General features: G+C 42.3%; 1 protein-coding gene across 1 annotated transcript; it reads right to left on the bottom strand.

The window, feature by feature from the left end:
• Positions 1-885: 885 nt before the first annotated feature.
• On the bottom strand, positions 886-16,328 carry LOC310926659 (V-type proton ATPase subunit d 1-like; the record flags this gene model as incomplete). Its single annotated transcript, XM_083888843.1, has 8 exons — positions 886-1,059; positions 3,780-3,857; positions 3,956-4,132; positions 4,235-4,312; positions 5,205-5,284; positions 13,965-14,143; positions 14,218-14,389; positions 16,208-16,328. 8 exons carry the CDS (start codon positions 16,326-16,328, stop codon positions 886-888), a joined length of 1,059 nt encoding a protein of 352 aa, XP_083744969.1.
• Positions 16,329-19,441: the final 3,113 nt, after the last annotated feature.

The following is a 19,441-nucleotide window of genomic DNA, read 5'->3' as shown; positions in this document are numbered from 1 at the left end:
GAGTTTACATGGAAATAATAATTCTGAATTGAGGTTTACACTCCACGTCTGGGGGTCGGGAATAGTTCTGATTGGACAGGGGGCGGAATTAAGTTTAATTCCGAATAATAATTTTCATTCGGGATTATAGCTTACATGGTCTTTTTAAAGCAGAATACATTTTTATTCGGAATTCATTTCTTTTTATTCGGAATTAACGCTCTCATGTAAATGCTTCCAGTGGCTCTGACGTGCTACTTCTCAGCTTTCAGAAACCGTTGTAATGTTTCCGATGGCACAAACGTTACCGTAATTACGGTAATGCAAAGTGGGCTTGTGCAAATGTCGTCGTTGGATACGCTTGGTGTTAAAGGGTAAAAGTTTGACTTCTATTAACTCTACTAACTCAGGTGGACCCCGCTCAGTTCCTGTCGGTGTGCGAGTCGAGCTCCTCCTCCCGAGCTCCCTGCAGGTTAGCGTCGGCTTTCGTTCATCTGTGCCAGCAGAATTACATTCCCCTGGAGGTCCCTGTCCAGTGCTGTAAGTCACAACATTACACCGCCACACCCTTAAATACTCTGCTGGGATTTATTTTTATTACATTTTTTACATTTTTACAAGAAAAACATTTGAACTTGTGTTTCTTTTCGTTTCAGCAAAAGTATGACGCTCGGACACCTTTTTGAAAAAGCTGCTGTAACAACACTCTCACACCACTGCGCTACATATTGTATAGTGACACACGAGGTTGTGCCAGTAATCAGTGAACGTACTAACTTTAATAACCTGTTAAAACACACTGACTCACTTTATTGCAACCACAGTCAATTAATCCTCACCACCAAATCATCGTAAAGACATGACTATTTTATGTGCATTTATTACATTCACATTGTAAAATACATGTTAATTTGCACCCTGGAAGATGGGTATGTAGTTGTGAATCTTGGACTTCTGTCTCTGTGTGACACACTCGGCGATCCACACGACGTTACGAATCTCCTGCTCTTTCAGTCTGACGTACGAATAAAACACTCCCAAGTGGAACTGCTGCAGGAAAGCGAGTGTGTTCAGCTTAACCTGAGGAAAGAGGAAAGTTATAGGCCCCGCCCCTCTGCTGCACATGAACTCAATTTAGAACCTCATTAGACTTGATTTTGCACAGTACAGCGCCCCCTGTCTGACCTGTCAAAACATTAACCTTGGAGATCTCTCATATTGTCAATAAAAAATTAACTTGAAATGAAGTTAGGTTCTCGTGCTTGAAAACGACACGGCTTCTGTGGCAGTGGCAGCCATGTGCAGAGAATTGTTTTTCTGAACATGATATTTAAAACACCTTAAGGAAATCCTTTCAGATTCGACATGGAGGACAAAGATCAAGGTCACAGTGGCTTAACGGAACACATTTCTGGCCTTTTGTACATTAATCTGTAAATTAAAGTCAGCATGTGTATGTTACATAAGTCTGGAAAGCATTTTGTTGATTGAAAGTGGTGGTCAGTGGAGGCGTGCCACCGCTGGGTGGTGATTATGGTTTAAATGGAGCCCCTAAAGCCGCCGGCGTTGTTAGGATTTGCACTGTATATGCACACGAGATATGGATTACGAGGCAATTATTTTAGTGGGAACACATCTGTCTGTATTTATAACTGTTGATATTGTAAGCTGATGTTCTTTAGCTGAGCATGATGCAGGAGGAAAAACGCAACGGAAACAAGGTCACAAGCTGCATTTTCAACCAGTTCCTCTATCAGTTACGCTACCGTTCAAAAGTATGGGGTCACTTAGAAATGTCCTTAATTTTTCAATGAATGAATCAGAAACACACTCTATACATTGTTAATGTGGTAAACAACTATTCTAGCTGCAAACGTCTGGTTCTTAATGGAATATGTACATAGGTGTATAGAGGCCCATTTCCAGTGTTCTAATGGTACATTGTGTTTTCTAATCGCGTTAGAAGGCTATTGGATGATAAGAAAACCTTGAAACCCTTGTGTAATGATGTTAGCACAGCTGGTTGGTATCTCGCTGGTTCTTTGACAAAAGGGCAAAATTATTATTTTGAATAAAAATCATTATTTCAATCTGTCTTGACTGTATTTTCTATTCATTTTGCAACTCATTTGATGAATAGTAGTGTGACTTTTAATGGAAAACACAATCAAATTGTATAGGTGACCCCACACTTTTGAACAGTAGTGTATGAAGGTTGTGTTATGATAGTGTGTGCTCCTCATCTTGGCCTGTGTCAACAAGCTTCCCTGTTGAGTCCCAGTTCCCTGGAATTTCATGCTGAATCAATTTGTTTCGATGGACATGCCCCGTGGTCCCTGGGACTGAAACACTGTGACTGTGTCGGGTTTGCTTTTTAGGAGGCCTTTATTTGTTTTGTTCGCTGACTGTCTAACACTCAGTAAGAACATATAGAGCTAGGGGTGCCAAACGTACGGCTCGTGGGCCAGAACTGTCCCAATCTGGCCCGGCGGGAATACTAAAAAAGTACTATACGTTTAATTTCCGGATACCTGTGACTAAGTGTTTTATGCCTTTGGGTTCTTGTGCCACTGTGTAATGCTGTGTTCACACCCAACGCCATTTTGTCACACTCCTCTGTGCCAATCGCGCCATGGGAGTCGCCATATTTTAAACAGAAGTAATGGGCATTACTTTTCATCTTCGACCAAAGCTTCGTCACACTCTCTCTGGTGACCGTCTCATGCGTTTTCACAACAACTACACGGTTGGCCGAGTTTCACCGTTATATTTGGGCGCTCCGTATGTGTGACTGCGTGATGTGAAAGCACACAGGACGCCGGTTTCTTCTCTGCAGACGTTTCCAGAAGAGATAGTGACGTACAGCTCCACAAAAGTGTCCACAAAGAAATAACACGCTTCCCTGAGCGGAGTCTGCCTGCTGGCCAGTACGTGACGTCATTCGGGAGAAATATTTCAACTTGAGCGGCAGAGAGCGATTTGTGCGATGGCCGCAATTTAGTCGCTTGGCTGCACGCAAAACGCGTCTATGCATTGTATCACATCTGTGCATTGGCTTTGTACATAAAGTTGTTGCGCGATTAATTCATGTCGTGTCCGGTGTGAACACAGCATAAGTTGTCAGTGTCAAAGGTAAACTAAGGCATAATATTATTGAAATCGTACTTATTTTTCCTCAAGAAATTTCAGGTTATTTTACATGTAATGATGTATCTAGAGTTCTTGTTATTTATCGGTTATTATGCTATTATTTTACTGGTCCGACCCACTTGAGATCAAATTGCGTTGGATGTGAGTTTGACACAACTCTCACAGTCACACCTATCATCAAATTAGAGTGCAGTTTGAACCTGTGACTTTTGTTGTAAGGCAACAATTCAGCTAGCCGCTGAACCGCCACATGGCCCGTATCATATTTATTTGAAAGTGTTAAATGTAACGTCCAAAACAGTTGACTGTAGGGACACGTGTGCGTGGCTGTAACTGGACTGCGGCCTCGCTGCTATGCTCCGTTTCGCTGAGAGCTGACACCCTGGACTGATATGACGGTGACGGAGGAGAACCGATGTCGCCGTCACTTCCCTGTCTGGTCCGACGTGCAGCTCCTGATAAAACTGTCTTGCTTTTTTTACGATATGCTCAAGATAACTGGTGGAGGAAAAAGCGGTAGATAATGGACGGATGGATGGACTCTGAGGGGACGTCTGGGCCTCTGTACTTTTACTGAATGTGAAGTTTGACAAATCGCTACTCGGAGGCACCCTGAGATGAATGGACACCATTACTTTACTTTGCATTACCTCTTTTTCAAAGAATCTGTCCTCCAGAGTCTTAAAAGCTGATCCTGGCTCTGGGTCATTAAAGATGATATTGTAGTCCTATGGGAGGTGAAGGTTAAAGTTAACCACATGTTTGTTAAGTGCAATGACAACACAGCCCTGCGTTACGACATCCGCAGAGACGGTCCTGGACTCACCGTGTAACAGTCTGCCACGGCTTTGACCTGCTCGTGGTCCTCGGCTTTGGCCAGCAGTTGCAAACCTTCAGGGTTGAGTTTGCCGCACGACGGATAAAGAGCGCTCCTGTCTGTGCCGCTCAGAGCTGTCCCGAAGGAGTTGACTGTGATGATGAAGGCTCTTCTGTCTGCCTCGAACTGCAGCGGCCAAACATGGAAGCGTTTTCAGCAGCAACAACATTAATAAATTTAACCATATGTAAGAACATGAGCCATGCAGTGTAAGAATGGCACATTTACCTCCAGGACAGGACACATTATGTCTTTAGTGGCTCCGCCAATGCTGTTGCAGAAGGAGTGGAAGGACTCTAAATATGACTTTCAGGAAACATGGAGGTCAGATCTTACAATACAAAGACAAATTGCATCACATTTAAGCTATTCGAGTCAAATTAACCCTCTCTCTCTCTGTGTTTCTCAGTATAGCAGTGTTTACCCGGGAGGAGTCCTGCACCACGCACAGGAAGGGATTTGTTAGAAGAAGGCAACAGCAATATTATGATAAGAAAGCTGCAAACAGTTTGGAGTATGACTGAAAAAACAGACACGTTCTCAAAAAAGTTTTTTGAATTTCAACTTTTCAGATGAAGGACGCACAATATAAATAATGTTACATCGTCAAACAGGCGTAATAAAAATAAAAATAATAATAATAATAATAACAGAAATCTCCTGACGTTCAAGTTCACTCAGTCAAAGCTTTTACAGCTTATATAGTAAGCATTTTCATGTCATGCTTATCCTAACCCTTTACCCTGATCTTAACCATCACAGCCAAACACCTGAATCCCCATTCAACCCCAACCTAAACCTTACCCTAATACTAAAATCATGGTTTAATCCTCAAGAAGCTCTTTACAGATGTCATTTTAAACGCACACACACCTATACTTATGCCTTTATCTTAGGATCCTGCATTGACTCCCATTCATATGGACCCTAAACACTAAAACCAAGTCTTAATCCCCCCAAAAGCCTTATAATGTTGTAAGGACCAGCCACAATAACCCAAACCCTAACCCACACTGACTTCAGACGACATCACTGTAAACCATAATTACAACTGCCCTAATCCTAACCTCAGCCTAACTTTAAAACTTCTTCACCCTAAAATTTTGTAATCTACGTTATGGGGACTTGATTTTGAAGACACGTCCCCCATAATGTGACGGTATAAACAGATTTAGGTCCCGACAGCATAAGGAATCACCTTGTACAGTTTGTTTCTCAGGATCTCAGCCTCCATTTCATCCAGGTTGGACTCGGACACAGCGTCCTGGAAGAACTGAGCTACACAAACAACACAGTGGTCATCATCACTCTCTCATTTACCGTAAAAAAACAGAACTTCAAAATGAACACAAGAGAAACCGGGATTAAATTATGCCAGTGACAGATTAAAATTAAATTAAAGACAGTCTAAACATAGGTTTAAGAAAATATAACATTGACACAATCACAAGCCAATCTCAATCCACAGGTAATCTGGTTTAACATTGTCAGTATACGACTTAAAGGTCCAGTGTGTAAAATGTAGGTGAAATTATTTACATTTGTAAATAAAACATAACTAAATGTTTCATATTTTTTGTCATCACATTTCACTTAATATCATTTATCATCAGATATTTCAGGGTTTTCAAAAACAAAAAGAGTATATTCATAACGGATTGTCTTTTGGGAATAAAGGATTATTAGATGAGTCTAAGGGTGAATTCCAATTCCTTGCTTAACCCTCAATCTTAACCTTCAATCTCCTCTAGTCCTTTATCTGCGGGACGAATAAAGGACTTCTTATCTCAAAAATGCGCTCTCCCTCTAGTGCAAGTGTTGTCCCGATTCTCAGAAAAATTAAGTTGAGGGTCAAGTTTAAGGGCTGTATCGCCCTCAATATTGAGATTTTCCAGAGACCACCCTTGGGAGCAAGGGCTACCCAGAATGCATTGCGTGTTCTGACAGAACAAAGATGGCGACGAAAGCAGCGAAACGAGTACGCTACAAATTGAGTATTTTCTGTGTTAATAGAGATATAAATGTAACCGGGTGGTAAAAACTGCAAATGTAAAATTGTAATGTGTTCATTGCTTGTTTTGTTCTCGTTTTCTATGTAATGTTTTTGTCACAGACACAGAAATGTACACAGACACTTTTTGGTCACAGGGTGGCAGCACTGAGCCCTGTTAGGTTTTGCCGCGAAGTGCATTCTGGGTTGTTGATTTTCTTTCTGCTGAATGTGAGATTGAGAGTTGAAACGTGTGTACAAAACACTCCGTGGTTGAATTAAAAGGTAAAAAACACACACACATGTTGGAGAATATTGTACACTGTAACTTATCTGCTTGTGAAGCGACCGAACATGGTAATTTATAGAGAATGGAAATATGTTTCAGGATATAAACACGTTCGGCGTCAACCACGGTTAGCTGCTAACTGCTATGCTAAGTGAGGAAAACTCAAACACGTGGAGAGACGTTTGGTGAAGTGAGTGTCTGTTTTTGTATACTGTACATTTAAAATCGTGTCTGTGAATGGTTACAGTACTGACTTTGTATTGTGTTGTTCTGTGTAATTAGTTTCTCGGCCACTGCCGTATTTTGGGGTTTTTGTATTTTATTTTATTAGTTTTTATCAAGGATTAAAACTGAGAACAGCCCTCATATTTTTGGGTTATTGATTTAGGCTGACTGACCTATTGCAAGCCAGAGTAAAGCTATAAAACCCCAATTATTGTGTCCTGTGTGTGTATATTTAATTCCTACGGGCAACACAATTTGGTACCAGGAGTGGGGTGTAGCTAGAACATTTTTTTTGCAATTGGCAGTAGTAGCTTAGTTTTATTTTTATTTGAGAAAATACGGCAGTGGTGAAGATTGCAGGAGAAGCCTGTGGGTGGACGTGTTGGAGAGGCCAGCCTGTAGTGGAAGCGGTGACCAGTGAGAGACGACTTGAGGAGCTCCAAGTGGCGCTACTGCTTCCTGATCGACACGGCTCATCCAGACCTGCGCTGAGGATCCCACCACGACGTCAGCTGCCCAGCACTTCGTCCGACCGCCAAGAGCAAGGCTCAGCAGTGTCCCACGTTTAAGACTGTTTTCACCGTATCCTTGATTCTGGTGTTGGACTTAAAATTAACGACCGGACTGAATAAAAACTAATGTTTCATCATGTCTAGTGATTCTGAAGATGAGGTTGTTTCATGTCATGATGATGCCAGGTCCAGCCCAGCATCAGATGAGGCAGAGGGTACGAGCACAGATGCTGCAGCAGAAATGCAGATTCGCATGCAAGAGCTCACTAAATTGCGAGATGAACTGATCCGGTTAAATGACGAGATGGGGGCTCAGAGGGCAAATGATAATAGTGCACCCACCCGTTCATACATCTATGTTCCAAGAGAACGCCAGGTTCAAGTATTTAGTGGGGAGGGTGGTACAGATGGGAGGTCTGTGGAAGAGTTTATTGAAGAGGTTGAAAGGGTTTTAAGATCCAGAGAGCAAACAACAGAGGGGCAGTGTGACTACATACTATCTCTGTTGCGTGGTCCTGCATTGGAGGAGGTTCGACTATGCATGGGGGGTCAGTCAGTAAGGCCCAGTGATTTATACTCCTATTTAAGGAATGCATTTGGGGAAAAGCGCAGCATCACACAGCTTTTGCAGACCTTTTACAACCGTAAACAAGCAGAGGGAGAAGACCTCCGTGATTACTCCCATGCACTGTCCCAGATCTTGAGTTCTGTAGTGAAGCAGTCATCAAATGTGATACCTAATGAGAAAGTCGTTCTCCGGGACCAGTTCATAGAGGGTTTAAGGGATTCAGCTCTCAGACGTGAACTCAGAAAGATGGTCAGGGATCAACCAGACTGTAGCCTTTTAGATGTGAGGCGCGAAGCCCTCCTGTGGGAGATGGAGGAAAGCAGGCCCCATCGTCCCAGAGTGGTTAAGAGCAGCCAGGTTAAGTCAGAAGTTGTGGAATCCCAGTTCTCTGCTACTGAGACAAACAACGGCCAATCTAGCGCATTATGTGATGTTCAAAGATCAGTAGCTCAACAAGGAAAACAGTTAGTAGAGTTAGGAAAAACACTTGCTGACCTAGCAAGTGCTGTAACTGAGCTGAGTAGACGTACCACTCAAATGACTTTCCAAGAGCCCAAGCCACGAGCTAGACTGCAACCACGGTTCACACCAGACGGTCAGCCTATCTGTTTTAAGTGTAGAGGCGTGGGCCACATTGCCAAAAAGTGCCTGCAGGCCAAAAGAGGCCAAGATGAGTCAACACCTGGTCCTTCAGCGGTGCAGGAAAACTTTCACCCTCGGTTGTCATGAGCCAGGCAATTCGAGGGGGATCTACTGGCTCACCAGCAGTAACACTAGACAGAAGTAGGGTCTTAGAGCGTGCAATCGGGGAATGCAAAACTGTCAAAGTGAAACTTCAGGGAGTCTCAGTATCATGCCTACTTGACACTGGTAGCCAGGTCAGCACAATTTCTGAGAGTTTTTTCAGAGAACACTTGTCAGATAAAAGTGAAGACATTCATTCTGCATTTGAGTGGTTAAAGATCACTGCAGCAAATGGATTAGACATACCCTATATGGGTTATGTAGAGCTCGAGGTCGAAGTTATGGGTCTGACTATTCCTGAGCGAGGCTTCCTGATAGTTAAGGATTCTGCACACTCTTTCTCTGTTCCAGGTCTCATAGGGATGAATGTTGTCAAAAAATGTCGAGAGCTCGTACACGCTGAGTTTGACACCACACTACAAAATAAACTTGACTCGAACTGGAGAGAGGCTTTCAATAATCTTCATGCAGTAACTATAACAGACAGGCTGTCCTTTGCTAGAGTGGCGAGTAAGGAGATGGTCCATGTTCCTGCGTTATCTGCCGCCACAGTCATGGCAAGGGGACTTAGGACTGTGATTGAATGTGGCTCTTTAATGTTGCTGGAGCCTGTGAGTGCACCATTGCCTGGAGGTTTGGTTGTCGTGCCTACCTTAGTTTCATCTGAGAGTCATGTGTTTCCCGTACAAGTCATGAACATGTCTGATGAAGATATCTGGCTGAAACCAAGGATCAGGCTAGGGGTTTTGACTCATGTAGACAGTGTGAAAAGTGATGAACATTGTGAGATTCAGTTCCAGAGAATCTCAGCTGATACTGAACAAGTGAGTATCGACAAACATCGCGAAACACCCACAGATGTACAGTCCGTCCTCAACCAACTTGATGCAAGTGGTAGCTCAGAACAGCGGGCACAACTGGCTTTGCTGCTGGAGAAATATTCTTTTGTGTTCGCGACCGAGGATGTAGATTTAGGCCACGCTGACAAAGTACAACATGAGATCCATCTCATAGACGACATTCCTGTAACACAGCCATACAGACGAATCCCACCCACACAGTACAGTGAAGTCAGGGAACACATAGGCAAGCTGTTGAAAAAAGGAGTTATCAGAGAAAGCTCGAGTGCCTATGCCTCACCGATAGTACTTGTAAGGAAGGTAGATGGAAGTCTTAGGCTATGTGTCGACTACAGAAAACTTAACTCCAAGACGAGACGTGATGCATTCCCGCTACCAAGGATCGATGAGAGTTTTGATGCATTGAGGGGGGCGAAATTCTTCTCAACAATAGATTTAGCGAGCGTTTATCATCAGGTGGCCATGCACGAGAGAGATATGGGCAAGACAGCTTTCTCTACACCGTTTGGCCTATATGAATATGTGCGAATGCCTTTTGGTGTTTGTAATGGGCCAGCTACGTTTCAAAGACTTATGCAAGTCACTATGAGTGATCTCATTTTTCAGATACTCCTGGTCTACCTAGATGATATCTTGGTTTTTTCAGAGACATTTGAGCAACATTTAGAGAGACTGGAAACCGTGCTGAAAAGACTGGCAGAGACAGGCCTTAAAGTGAAGTTGCAAAAGTGTGCTTTCCTACAGCAGTCAGTAAAGTTTCTGGGTCATCAGGTGTCAGCGGAAGGTGTGGGGACTGACCCGTCCAAGGTCTCCGCTGTTAACAACTGGAAGGTCCCAATCACTGTGAAAGAGCTGCAGTCCTTTTTAGGTTTCTGTAGTTATTACAGGAGATTTATTCAAGGTTTCTCACAAATTGCTGGACCACTACACGACTTGGTCAACAAATGTTCAGGTGAAAGGAAAACAAAAAAGACAGGTCACCAGTTTGGCGCTATGTGGACACAAGAGTGTGAGTCATCTTTTGAACAGTTAAAAGGAAAACTTACCTCTGCTCCCATTTTGGGTTTTGCTGATTTCACACAACCCTTCGTAGTTGAGACAGACGCCAGTCAGCACGGGTTAGGAGCTATATTGTATCAGCAGCAGGGTAACGCCAAACGTGTCATAGCATACGCAAGTCGCCGGTTACGTCAAGCTGAGAAAAATGACAGGAACTACAGTAGTATGAAGTTAGAGTTGCTTGCCTTAAAATGGGCAATTTCTGAGAAGTTTAGAGGTTACCTGCTGGGTGCAAAATTTGTTGTCCTGACTGATAACAATCCGCTCTGCCACCTCAAAACAGCCAAGTTAGGTGCTATCGAGCAAAGGTGGGTAGCACAACTGTCTGTTTTTGATTTTGAAGTGAAGTATCGTCCTGGTAGTAGCAACGCTGCCGCAGATGCCCTCTCTAGGCAGGAGTTTGCAGGGGAGCCTGAAACTGATCCTGATTCAGATTTTGATGGTTGTATAGCCGTGTGCAACCTGATTGAGAGAGGGACAGCCCTAGATTCTGATCTTGTCACCAAAAGTCTTGAGTGTTACAAGGTGAGACAGATCCGTGCGATGGAATCAAGTTCAGATGAGATAAGCACGAGGCAAGGCAACACACCCACACTTCCAGGTTTTACCAGAGAGGAGCTGATAGGTTTTCAGGCTAGTGACTCCACCCTGAAAGAATTCAGGACATTTTGGGATCAGGGGAGGAAGCCTAGTGCCAGGGAGCGAGCAGCCCTATCAAGCTCAGTGAAAAGACTGTTGAAACAGTGGCGTCGTGTACAGGAAAAGGAACAATTGTTGTACAGAGTTATCAAAGATCCACGTCATGGTGAAGTATGGCAATTAATCGTGCCTGGTTGTCTAAGAGACCAAGTCTTGGTGAGTGTACACAACCTCATGGGACATCAGGGCATAGAACGTACCGTGAACCTGCTCAGAGAGAGATGTTTTTGGGTTGGGCTTTATGAAGATGTTGAGAGCTGGGTTAAAAACTGTGAGCGGTGCATTTTGACAAAGATGCCTCAGCCAAAAATCCGGGCTCCAGTTAAAGCATTTCTAGCCTCCCGACCCCTTGAAGTGGTGGCTATTGATTTTACAGTGCTCGAACCAGCTTCAGATGGCCGTGAGAATGTCCTCGTTGTGACTGACGTTTTTACAAAGTTCACACAGGCATATCCTACCAGGGACCAAAAAGCAGATACAACAGCTAAAGTTCTTCTCAGAGAATGGTTCATGAAGTATGGTGTCCCAGAGAGGTTGCACTCTGACCAGGGAAGAAATTTCGAGAGTGAAGTGATTGCAGAGCTGTGCAAACTTTATGGGGTCAAAAAGACAAGGACAACTCCATACAGACCACAAGGAAATGCTCAGTGTGAAAGATACAACCGCACCCTCCATGACTTGTTGAGGACACTCCCTCCAGAGAAGAAAAGGCGTTGGCCAGAGCATCTTCCTGAATTAGTGTATGCCTATAATGTTACCCCTCATTCCACCACAGGGTACTCTCCCTATTTTCTGCTTTTTGGTGTACAGCCACATCTCCCAGTTGATGCTTTATTAGGGCATGAGTGTATGTCAGACCGTAAACAGGACTGGTTGTCTGTTCATCAGGAGAGACTCCGACAGGCACATGAGAGAGCCAGAGAGTATTCAGAGCAGAAGGCAGCTGAGAGAATTGCGCTGCAAAATAAGAATGTGTATTGTCCTCCTATGGACATTGGTCAGGTTGTTTTCCTACGTCACAGACCCCCAGGGAGAAATAAGATTCAAGATGCATGGGGTCCAACAGTCTACAAGGTAGTTGACATTCAAGGAACTACACACACTGTTGAACCTCTGGAAGGAGGTCCCATCAAAAGAGTTCATAGATCAGAGTTGAGACCTTGTGCAAAGCCGGTTCCCAAACCCAGGACTAAAACCAGGTCACATGCCAGTACACAGCCTGTAGTTGAGGATGTGCCTCCTGAGTCACCTGACCCAGATTTCGTTGTTGTTGAGGAAATCCTGCCTCCTCAGTTTATGCAGATGCCAAAGCGGCCATGCGTCCCCGACAGGGTTAATTTACCTGTGACAGCACCTTTGCATGACAGTGACAGCGAAGAAGCTGAGGAAGGTCAGGCAGATGTGGGGAAGGGTGACAGAGAGTGTGTGAACAATGATGTTCATTCAGAAATTGGTGACAGTGACCTGCTCGTTGGTAAAAATGGGAAAAGACCCGCTCAAACCGGCATGACTAGCAGAGCTGAATGTAAAGTTTGTGCACCTACACCTGCTATTAGGAGAAGCAAGCGGGCGAATGCAGGATCTCATCCAAATCCCTTTAACTTGCCGAAGTCAGCCTGCAATGCTGTTGCAGTCAGCACGGACATGGTTTCCCAGGTTTTGACGAGCCTCGGTGCTGCTCTCTTTGAAAAGGCATTGCAGGGAGCATTTGAATCAGTTAATGTTTTGTAGTCACCGGGGACGTTGACTAACTGCAGGGGAGAATGTAACCGGGTGGTAAAAACTGCAAATGTAAAATTGTAATGTGTTCATTGCTTGTTTTGTTCTCGTTTTCTATGTAATGTTTTTGTCACAGACACAGAAATGTACACAGACACTTTTTGGTCACAGGGTGGCAGCACTGAGCCCTGTTAGGTTTTGCCGCGAAGTGCATTCTGGGTTGTTGATTTTCTTTCTGCTGAATGTGAGATTGAGAGTTGAAACGTGTGTACAAAACACTCCGTGGTTGAATTAAAAGGTAAAAAACACACACACATGTTGGAGAATATTGTACACTGTAACTTATCTGCTTGTGAAGCGACCGAACATGGTAATTTATAGAGAATGGAAATATGTTTCAGGATATAAACACGTTCGGCGTCAACCACGGTTAGCTGCTAACTGCTATGCTAAGTGAGGAAAACTCAAACACGTGGAGAGACGTTTGGTGAAGTGAGTGTCTGTTTTTGTATACTGTACATTTAAAATCGTGTCTGTGAATGGTTACAGTACTGACTTTGTATTGTGTTGTTCTGTGTAATTAGTTTCTCGGCCACTGCCGTATTTTGGGGTTTTTGTATTTTATTTTATTAGTTTTTATCAAGGATTAAAACTGAGAACAGCCCTCATATTTTTGGGTTATTGATTTAGGCTGACTGACCTATTGCAAGCCAGAGTAAAGCTATAAAACCCCAATTATTGTGTCCTGTGTGTGTATATTTAATTCCTACGGGCAACATAAAAATGATGAAAACCATTATATTATCTTAGTTTAGGCCCATATTATGGATTACTGACCTCATTTTTGCGTAACATTTATTTTTATTTTACAAAAAACTTTTGTCAATAGCCGGCCGGTGCGGACAAGCGATCGTTTGCTATGGTTTACTTTTCAATAAGCCGTGGTGTGTGGTAACTGTCAGCTGAATATGTCTGTGGTTGTGGTATTTGTATGAGTATCATCTTATAACTAACTGACAACCTAATAACTTGACTGACAAACGGATCGTAATGAATAATCGTGACGTAAATGTGTTCTTCTTCTTCTTCTTTTTTGGAGTTGACAGACTGGACGCAGCTTTTCGCGTTATTCTGCCCCCCACAGTCTGTAGACGTATCTGCATTTAAGGGGTGTCCCATTTCTAAGTGACAAAATAACCCTCAACACTTGGTTTTGAGGGCCAGTTAAGATTAAGGGTTGAGCTTGAGGGTTAAGATAGGAATTGGAATTGGCCCTAAATGTCTACGACATACCAAGTGGCGTGTCCACCAGCACGGCTGTGTAGAGTTCAGTCGGGGTGCGGGCGATTCCCACCGCTGCCATTTGGTCAAAAGCGCCCAGCGGGTGACATCGTGGGAGGAGCTCGGACACGTCCCTCTGTTTCAGGGCCCCGGTGATCAACAGCACCACGTTGTCGATCATGTAGCTGTAGCTGTGGCAACACAGAGGACGCGGTCAGTGGAAGACGTTTTCTGTTACGGAGAACATTTATTTGATTATCCATACCTGATATAATCCAGAAAGGTGGAGAGAGGAGGCAAGGCGTTGGAGCGCAGGCAACTGAACTCAGCCACCAGGTTCTCCCTCAGCCTGTTGTCCACCAGAGACACAGTCAGCTCCTCCTCAGACGACGACAGGAGATTACCGTAGTCTGTCGTCTGCAGGTGCTGCTTCATGTCTGAGGAGAGCAGACGAGAGGAACTGAAATCTGACTTTTTCCACAGCAACTTCCTTTTCAGGTTGCATTTACAAGTCAGGAAGATCTTAGTCATAAATTTAAACAAGTACACGTTTATCTTTTCCTTTTACCAAGTTGTTAAATGGATGATTTTGTATGTCTTTCATCAGAGATTAAGGAAACATGTTCATTTAAAACATTTAAAATACTGGCTCCTGTGATAACAATCTTCTTCTTCTTCTTCACAGATTATCTCCCCTTAGATTATCTTGCCCTATCCCATGTGTCCTCTTTTTGTCATATCCTCCTTTACAACATCCATGAACCTTCTCTGTTTCCCCCTCCTGCCCGGCAGCTCCATCTCCAACACCCTCTGTCCTGTATATATGCACGTTACTCACAGCTTAAATGTCGCCGCAAACTACAGCTATGGTCAAACCTAAAAAACCTCACAACCCCTCACAAAAATGTCTTGACCAGAAGAGAAGTAAAAATAAGGGTTTGTAGTGAAAATGCATTGAAGGCTGAGAGAGGAAGTTGAAGACAGCTCTGCCAGGGTTGATCATTGGGTCAAGACAAGACAAGAGGTCAAAGGATGCTGTTGTATGTGTTATATATATATAACGCTTTTAAGCAGGATGATGTACTATAAAGGACCTAAAAGGAATATTTGAGTAAAAGTACAAGTACTTTACCAGAAAATGCCTTTGGCAGAAGTTGAAGTCACTTTTTTTTTTTTTTTAAATAATATTACTTCAGTAAAAGTCTTACAGTGTTTGACATGTACTGTACTTAAGGAAGTTTTAGAAGTAAAGCATTTAAAAAAAAAAAAAATGTTTTTAAGTGAGGAGTGAGTCTTGAGCCATGGTAGCTCAGTGGTAGGGTGAGTTGTCTTTCAACTAGAGGGTTGTGGGTTCAATTCCTGGCTCTGCTAGTCTATATGTGTCCTTGAGCAAGACGTTTAACCCCATGTTCCAAAACTGTGTAAAGCAGCTCATCAAGACTAGAAAAGCTCTGTATAAATACAGACCATTACACTCTTACAAATAAAAGTGCTAAGTAGAACCATGTACGGTTCTTCTTCTTGTCTTCATAAGAGAACCCTTTTTGGTTCCAGGTGGAACCTTTTGGAACCCTTAGTTTTACCAAGAACCCTTTTGAAACCCTTTATTCAGGAAAGTGGTTTTAAAGGCTTCTCTGGAACCGTTAGTGTTACCAAGAACCCTTGAAAAACAAATGGTTCCAGGTAGAACCTCAGCGCTTGTAGAAGAACACTTCTTAAACCCTTATTTCTAAGAGTGTGCCAACTCTTCTTCTTCTGATTTTATTCAGTAGTAACAAGGAAGTAGGATAGTTAGAGGAAATGCAGTGGAGTAAAAGTTGCTAAATAACAAAGTAAAGATACAGTATGTGAATTTTGTACTTTGTTAGATTACAACACTGACTATATACCAATCAGGAAATGCTAACCCATACACATTGTTAACTCAGTCAGACACATTTCAGGAACCATGTTGCTACATGACCACTGTGTATAAACATGATCTTTAGCAGTGACTCAATATGCCGACTCGTCGACCTAAGTTTGGACCATGTAACTTCCACGTCTGGGCTAATTAGCGGCGATTTGTGGAGCGCTCGAAATTGATCCAGATGTGGATGTAACCTTTGGATAATTATGCCGTATGGAGGATACAATCATACACTGGAGCAGAGGGGACACGTGTGGCCCACATGTCCCCTGTCAGTCTCTGACAGACTTTCATTAGCACCATTAACATGTGTTCAAACCTGACAATGGTGACAAAACAGTCTTACCCTGGAGTGTGTCACACTGGGCCAGGTTCTGGTAATCCTTTACACTCAGAATCCCGCTCTTCATCCCTCGGACCAGACCCTCCAGATAACCATGATCCACATTGAAGCTGAGCTCTGCCATGACACCAGACGAGTTATCAAAGAGCCACACTGCACTTTAAGTGAAGCTGGGATGTTTCTTCTTTATTTATGTAGCGACTTCTGCATTACTCCCACACTGACTAACATGCACGCAGTTATTACATTTTTCATACACAGAAATTCCACAGCTGTGTTTCCTGTCTCAGTTCCTGCTCTTAAACACATGCAGACAGATGTAAAAAAAAAAAAAAGTGTCAAGGACATGATGTTTTTTCGCTGAGCATGATGCAGGAGGAAAAGCACTTTTTATCAATGAATATAACATTAAGTGAATCAGAAATAAACAACTATTCTAGCTGCAAACATCTGGTTTTTAATAGAATATGTACATAGGTGTATACACTACCATTCAAAAGTTTGGGGTCACCTATACAGTTTTTGTTGTGTTTTCCATTAAAAGTCACACTTTTATTCATCAGAAGAGTTGCAAAATGAATAGAAAATATAGTCAAGACATTGACAAGATTAGAAATAATGATTTTTATTCAAAATAATAACTTTGCTTTCGTCAAAGAACCAGCAAAACTGTTTTCAGCTGTGCTAACATCATTGCACAAGGGTTTTCAAGGGATTTCTAATCATCTAATATCCTTCTAACACGATTAGCAAACACAATGTACCATTAGAACACTGGAGAGATGGTTGCTGGAAATGGGCCTCTATACACCTATGTACATATTCCATTAAAAACCAGACGTTTGCAGCTAGAATAGTCGTTTACCACATTAACAATGTATAGAGTGTATTTCTGATTCATTTAATGTTATATTTGTTGAAAGAAAGTCAAATATTTTTGAAATTTTCCTTCAAAAACAAGGACATTTGTAAGTGAGCTCACACTTTTGAACAGTAGTGTAGTGGCCCATAGGCCACAGGCTATTGGATGATTAGAAAACCCTTGAAAACCCTTGTGCAATTATATACATTTTCTATTCATTTTGCAACTCTTTTGGTGAATAAAAGTGTGACTTTTAATGGAAACCACAAAAAAAATTACCTTGGCGTTTTTCAGGCTGCTTCTTGTTGATGTTGCTGTATTGTGTTATTGTGAGTGCTCCATCTATCACCACAGCCTCCTTCCCTTCTGTTGACCATGGTGTGTGATTGACAGCTGGTTCAGTCCACTAGGTTCCTGGTTGCAGTTTTCAGTTTCCAAGAACATTTTGTGTGTGTTGAGGAGCTCAACGTCGACTATAAATTATTGAAATTCCGTTTGAACAGTATAACATTCAACATTAAAGTAATTTAAGAGTCATTTAAGCTTCCTCGATGAGGCACATGTTCAAAGAATCATCATATTTTTAGCCTCTTTGCAGTAATACGAGACTACTTCTCTGTCCTAACCCCCGCCGCTACCGCCCCTCACGTCCATGGCTTTTGGGGGAACATATGGTAATTATTTACAACTGTGCCACATACTGTGCACCACATGCTGTAACATTGCTTCGGTAAGATTTGAAAATGCTTTACATGCTCACATTTTTAAAACACACAAACCACCACCACAGTTTGCCCAATGGGTTTTTATCTCTGTGCTTTCCACAAAATCAAATATCCATTTGTTGCTTTGTTTTGATCCTTGTCTAATTATAACTATTAGATTTCCGTGGCATTTTTTCTTTTTTGCAGAATCTGAACTGATTTCCAAGAAACTTTGTAGATGGGTGGGTCGTGACCCGAGGGAGCATGGAGGTCATGCGTGTCGGTTTTTTTTCCTCTTATGAAGAAGAAAAAGAAGATGAAGAAGAAGAAGAAGACCACCATGGTGGTGCACAATGACAAAAAAACAAGCCGGTATTTGGGAATACTTTGTCTAACTGGATATGTCTCGTGTGTTTGCCTAAACCTGCACACGTGTGTCACTGCTCTTCATGTTTCTGTTTTATTATTTCCTCGTCATTTTCTCCTAAAAATGGACATGTTGTGTTTGCATCAGAGTTTTTACTTTACAAGTTTTATTTGTAGAGTACATTTCTGCAAGTTATAAACGCTTCACATAATCTAGACACAATTCAAAATAACATACACACATAGAGGTCATTTCTTTTCTTTTTTTATATTAAACATTCATTTTGGCTGCTTTATGTTAAGGACTATGGCAGGCTACTTGTGTTACTGAACATTCAGTGACAGAATGATAAAGAAAAGTACAAAACACATGGATGATACAGGCTTCTAAAGTATTTATTTAACAGCACTGACTTTATTCATAAAGCTACACAAAGTAAAATACCGTAATAATAGGACAATAATTAGAAGATCTTCATTTAGGGATAGCACATCGACTTCTCTCTCAGGCTCAAATCAAAGGGAGATGCAGAAAAGTATATTTCACCAGTCATTAGTGTGCAGCAGGATTTATAACTATTGAGGTATTCAAAAGCAGCATCATGGTTTTTTTTATGTTTAAGCCAGACATAAATCCATTGTCTTCAGTTGATTTAAAGGCACCATATGTAAGAATGTGGCCAAAAATGGTTACTGCATTCAAATTCAAAATACAGAGGTCTTTTAGGTTTTGTTTACTGACGTAACTGGCAACCTGTGGTTGCTCGGCAGCTGAGACTCTACTGACTGCAATGATTGGTAGATGGCGGTAGGTGGCGCCACATGCCAAAACATGATTTCAAAACATAAAGATGATTTGCAGTCTGCAAAATATTTTTTTTAATGCAAATATTTTTTTTAATGCAAATATTTTGTCTGTACTGTTGTTGTTGGTGAGTTCAGTTTGTTATATGAACATTATTCCTGAGTCTCTGTGACATATTAGGAGGATTTTATGGCCAGTTGCTTTAGATTTATTACATAATGCACCTTTAATTCACATCTCTCTCTCCCTCTTTCACACGCAGGGATGTCGACGACGCCACAAACGGAAAGAACCCTCACTTTTTCACCTCAGACGGTTGTGTTTTTGTTCCTCATTCTCACTGAACTGTGATCATGACGTGGTCTAAACTGCACCGGTGCTGCAAAAAGAGACAGAAACCACACAATGCCACTGGGCAGCAATTTTTTACATTTCCCCCCAGTATAAAACACCAATATAATGCTGTATAAATGATGTGTTGTCTTCACGTGATGTGACAT

The sequence above is a fragment of the Microchirus variegatus genome (genome assembly GCF_963457635.1).
Source record: "Microchirus variegatus genome assembly, chromosome: 5".
NCBI classification, from domain to species: domain Eukaryota; kingdom Metazoa; phylum Chordata; class Actinopteri; order Pleuronectiformes; family Soleidae; genus Microchirus; species Microchirus variegatus.
The sequence above is the reverse complement of the archived record's forward strand: the minus strand, read 5'-3'. Positions and strand labels throughout refer to the sequence as shown.